Raw genomic sequence first — 5118 nt, 5'->3', positions numbered from 1 at the left:
GGTTCTGGGCGGGTGGGGGAGGGTTTAATGGTAGGTGGGGGGTATTTTGGGTAAAGGGGAAAAAAAATTAAAACAAACTTACCTGGACCCCGTCTGCGTCTGCCGCGGTCGCGGTAGGACCGCGGTATACCAAGTTCAGATGGCCCTCTTGACCGCGGTTGCGGTGCAACCGCGATGGCTTGGGTTCAGAGAAGATCCAGGACTGCGGTTTGACCGCGGTCGCGGTGGAACCGCGGTCTGAGCCCATCTCTGATTCTGACGCCTTTTTTTAAAGAAGAGTTACACTTACAACAATTTCATGGGTTGCCTCCCATGCAGCGCCTGATTTAATGTCGCGGCACGACCCAGATGAGTGCAGTTAAGGCTTGCTCGTCCTCCGTGGTTCAGTCAACTGCAGTTCAGACCTTTCCTTGGGCTCGCTCATACCCACATACAAATTCAATCTCTGACCATTGACTCTAAATGTACGAAAGTCATTATCAGTGGCAACGTCAACCGCTCCTGACTGGAAAACTTCAACTGCTCGAAATGGTCCAGACCATCGTGACTTCAGCTTACCCGGGAACAATCTCAGTCTTGAGTTGTATAGAAATACCATGTCCCCAGGTTTGAAATTTCGCTCAACAATGTTCTGATCGTATAGCCTCTTCATTCTCTCTTTATACAGCCTTGTGCTCTCAAAAGCAAGATACCTGAACTCCTCGAGCTCATGCAATTCTGTGACTCTTGACGTGCCCGCAGCTTCCATGTCTAAGTTTAGTTGTTTCAGTGCCCACCACGCTTTATGCTCAAGCTACAGGTAGGTGACAGGCCTTCCCAAACACTAACTTGTATGGTGACATACCAATTGGTGTCTTGAAAGCTGTTCTGTAGGCCCAGAGTGCATCATCTAGCTTCCTTGCCCAATCAGTTCTTGTGGCATTCATAGTTTTCGTTAACACACTCTTGATTTCCCTGTTGGATACCTCAACCTGTCCACTAGTCAGCGGGTGGTATGGAGTAGCCACCTTGTGGCGCACATCGTATTTTATAAGCAACTTCTTGAAGGCTCTATTGCAGAAGTGAGTGCCTTCGTCGCTGATAATCGCACGTGGTGTCCCAAAGCGGGTGAATATGTTCTTCTTTAGAAACCCCACCACCACTTTCGCATCATTGATGGGCAACACTGCATCTTCCACCCACTTGGACACATAGTCTACAGCAACAAGGATGTACTTATTGCCATAGGAGCTGACGAAGGGACCCATGAAATCAATCCCCTAGACGTTAAACACTTCTATCTCCTGAATTGGGTTCATGTGCATCTCGTGGCTCCGGGAAATGTTCTCGGTGCGTTGGCATTCATTACAACCCTTCACCCATGAGTGAGCATCTTTAAACACAGTCGGCCAGAAAAATCCGGCTTCTAGCACCTTTGCTGCTGTCCTAATCCCTCCAAAGTGTCCACCATAAGTCGATGCATGACAAGCCAGCAAAATAGAAGATTGTTCTATCTCGGAGACGCATCTCCGGATCATGTTATCTAGGCATATTCGAAAGAGATAGGGCTCATCCCAATAGTACAAGCGGCTTTCACGAAAAAATCATTTCCTCTGGACCGATAAAAGGTCGTGAGGAACTATACCACTGGCCAGGTAATTGGCCAAGTCTGCATACCATGGCGCTTCCTGATGAGTGGTGGCGAGCAGTTGCTCGTCCGGAAAAGTTTCCAGAATTTCCTCAACTTCAATTGCATTTTCAGCTCCCTCAAGTCGTGATAGGTGATCAGCGACTTGATTCTCAGTGCCCTTGCAGTCACGTATTTCAAGATCGAACTCTTGCAGCAACAACACCCAACGAATCAAGCGTGGCTTAGAGTCTTTCTTTTCTATTAAGTACCTGAGAACAACATGGTCAGTGTAGACGATTACCTTTGATCCTATCAGGTAGGATCAGAACTTGTCGAATGCGAACACCACAGCTAGCATCTCCTTTTCAGGCACCATATAGTTCAAATGGGCTCTACTCAGCGTTTTGCTGGCATAGTAGATTGGGTGCATCAATTTGTCCTTCCACTGGCCCAGTACTACCCCCACTGCGTAGTCACTAGCGTCACACATTAGTTCGAATGGTTGCTCCCAGTTGGGGGCAACAATGATGGGTGATGTGACCAGCATCTGCTTCAACTCCTCAAACGCTACCCTGCAATCATCAGAAAATACAAATGGGTGATCTTTCTCTAATTACTTACAGAGAGGTTTGGTGATTTTGGAGAAGTCTTTTATGAACCGCCGGTAGAAACCGACATGTCCAAGAAAACTTCTGATTGCTTTGACCGAAGTTGGTGGAGGCAGCTTTGCTATTACATCAACCTTTGCTCGATCTACTTCTATTCCCTTGCTTGACACCCAGTGCCCCAAGACTATGCCTTCTTGTACCATGAAATGGCACTTCTCCCAGTTCAGCACCAGATTAGTCTCGATGCACCGTTTCAGCACACGCGTCAAATTCACTAGGCACTCATCAAATGAACTTCCCACCACTGAGAAGTCATCCATGAACACCTCCATTATATCCTCAACCATGTCAGTGAATATGGCCATCATGCACCGTTGAAATGTGGCGGGTGCATTGCATAGGCCAAAGGGCATCCTTCTAAAGGCATAAATGCCATAAGGTCATGTGAAGGAGGTCTTCTCTCGGTCCTCAGTTGCAATGGAAATCTGATTGTACCCTGAATACCCATCCAGAAAACAAAAGTGTGACCTCCTTGCCAATCTATCCAGCATCTGATCGATGAAGGGAAGTGGGAAGTGGTATTTCCGGGTGGCTAGATTCAACTTTCGATAATCCATGCAAATTCTCCAGCCTGTGACGGTTCTCGTTGAGATTAGTTCATTGTTGTCATTCTTCACAACCATCATGCCACCCTTCTTAGGCACACATTGAACTGGGCTAACCCAGCTGTTGTCAGAGATTGGGAAAATAATTCCCGCATCTAGCCACTTTATCACCTCATTCTTCACCACTTCCTTCATATTTGGGTTCATCCTCCTCTGATGTTCCCTGGAAGGTTTGTGCCCCTCTTCCAGTAGAATATTATGCATGCAGTAAGCGGGGTTGATCCCCTTGATGTCTGCCATGGTCCACCCAATGGAAGTTTTGCACTCCTTCAATACCTGTAGAAGCTGTTGGACCTGCACATCTAACAAACCAGATGAGATAATAACAGGTAGAGTGGAGTCAGGTCCAGAAATTCATACCTGAGGTGGGCTAGCAATGGCTGTAGTTCCAGCTTCAGTGGTTCTTTAATGGATGGCTTAGCTGGAGGAGTCTCACTCTTTTCTAAGTGTAGGGGCTCAAACTCTAGATTTCTTTCCCAAGACCCTCTACCTTCCAGTGCCAACACCCATTCCGCCAATTCCTCACCATTCACTTCCTCCAAATTCGTCAAACATGCAGCGAGGGGATCCTCAACTGTCAACACTTCATCATCAGACTGTACGATTACATCCACGGCATCAATAAGAGAGTAATTGGAGAACTCACTTGGTCGCCTCATAGATTTTTGCACATTGAATATAATCTCTTTGTCATTGAGCCTCATCTTAAGTTCCCCGGTCTCACAATCAATAAGAGCTCTCCCTGTGGCCAAGAATGGTCTTCCTAAGATGATAGGAATTTCTTTATCCACTTTGCAATCCAATATCACAAAATCTGCAGGGAACACGAATTTCCCCACCTGAATAAGTACATCATCAAGGATCCCAAATGGACGCTTCACAGTCCTGTCAGCCAGCTGCAACAACATAGAGGTGTGTCTAGCTCTCCCAATGCCCAACCTTTTGTAAATGACCAGGGGCATAAGATTAATGCTGGCCCCTAAATCACAGAGTGCTTTCGCAAAAGCAAAGTTTCCAATAGTGCATGGAATAGTAAAACTCCCTAGATCAGAGAGCTTTTTAGCAACAGGTCTAGTTACCACTGCACTGCACGTCTGAGTAAGTGTCACCGTGGCCAAGTCTTGGAAGTCAAATTTCCGGGACATTAAGTCTTTCATCATTTTTGCGTATCCAGGCATCTCCTTTAAAGCTTCAATCAATGGAATATTAACCTGAATTTGCTTGAGCATCTCAAAGAACTTTTTGTACTGCTCCTCCTTTTGATGCTTGGCCAACCTCTGTGGAAATGGAGCGGGAGGTTTTTTCTTCCCAATCACTTGGGACTTTTCTTTCTCAGCTACTATCTCTACTACCGGCTCTTCAACTACTTCAGCAACTTTTTCGGTCTACTGCTGAGTATTCTTTTCTTCCTAAGCAGGCTGGATTGTCACATCTGCCAGCCTTGTGGAATCATCTAGCTCAATGGGTACCTGAATGAGTGTCTCAACCTGTATATTGTCACGAGCTCTCTCCTTCTCTACATCAAGATCCCTGCCATTACGGAGACTCACCGCCATCAGCTGCTTTGGGCCCTGATCTTTAGGATTGATTTGGGTATCTGCAGGTAGCATCCCCTGAGGACGAATGTTCAAAGACATTGAAATTTGGCCCAATTGCACTTTAATATTTTTGATCGTTGCGTCATGTGCATCTACTCTTTCATTTACTTTTGCATTGGATCCAATAACCTGCTGCATCATTGCTTCAAGTCTAGTGAACCCTTCTTCTTGCCTTCCACCCTGTTGTTGCTGAGGTGGGGGATACCCTTGCTGTTGATTGTTGTACCCCTGTGACCTTGGATAAGGTGCCATATTGTTGGGGGGTCTCATACCTCCCATGTTTCCAGCGTTGTACTGTGGCTGAGGTGGTCTGTATGGCTGCTGAGTTTGCTGACCCCAGTTCTGATTGCCCTGTCTCTGGCCTCCATAGTTTGACACATAGTTCATGTCCTCAGGGTGCTGCTGATGATGATCATGTTCTGCATTCCAAGGATTACCCATTGGCTGACTGATGCAAGATGTGCACAAGCCCCCATTAGTAGTATCTACAATGTGCACTTGTTGTTTCTGCCCTGATTCCTCCATCTTTTTGGTGAGTATGCTCATTTGTGTCAAGAGCGTCGCCACATTTTCAGCCATAAAATTTGATGGGTCAAAAGGCACTGAGTGCACCACTGGAGTGATGGGTGCATTCCTCA

At 46.5% G+C, this 5118-nt stretch overlaps 1 protein-coding gene across 1 annotated transcript; it reads right to left on the bottom strand.

The window, feature by feature from the left end:
• Positions 1 to 358: 358 nt before the first annotated feature.
• Positions 359 to 4111, bottom strand: LOC142170296 (uncharacterized). The gene is made up of 4 exons (XM_075232175.1): positions 3243 to 4111; positions 1625 to 1878; positions 903 to 1195; positions 359 to 793 (listed from the first exon to the last, which is right to left on the bottom strand). The coding sequence occupies exons 1-4, from the start codon at positions 4109 to 4111 to the stop codon at positions 359 to 361; spliced, it is 1851 nt and encodes a 616-aa protein (XP_075088276.1).
• Positions 4112 to 5118: the final 1007 nt, after the last annotated feature.

Source organism: Nicotiana tabacum, chromosome 16 (assembly GCF_000715075.1).
Source record: "Nicotiana tabacum cultivar K326 chromosome 16, ASM71507v2, whole genome shotgun sequence".
NCBI lineage: Eukaryota > Viridiplantae > Streptophyta > Magnoliopsida > Solanales > Solanaceae > Nicotiana > Nicotiana tabacum.
Note: the sequence above shows the minus strand (reverse complement) of the source record. Positions and strands in the feature narration are given on the sequence as shown.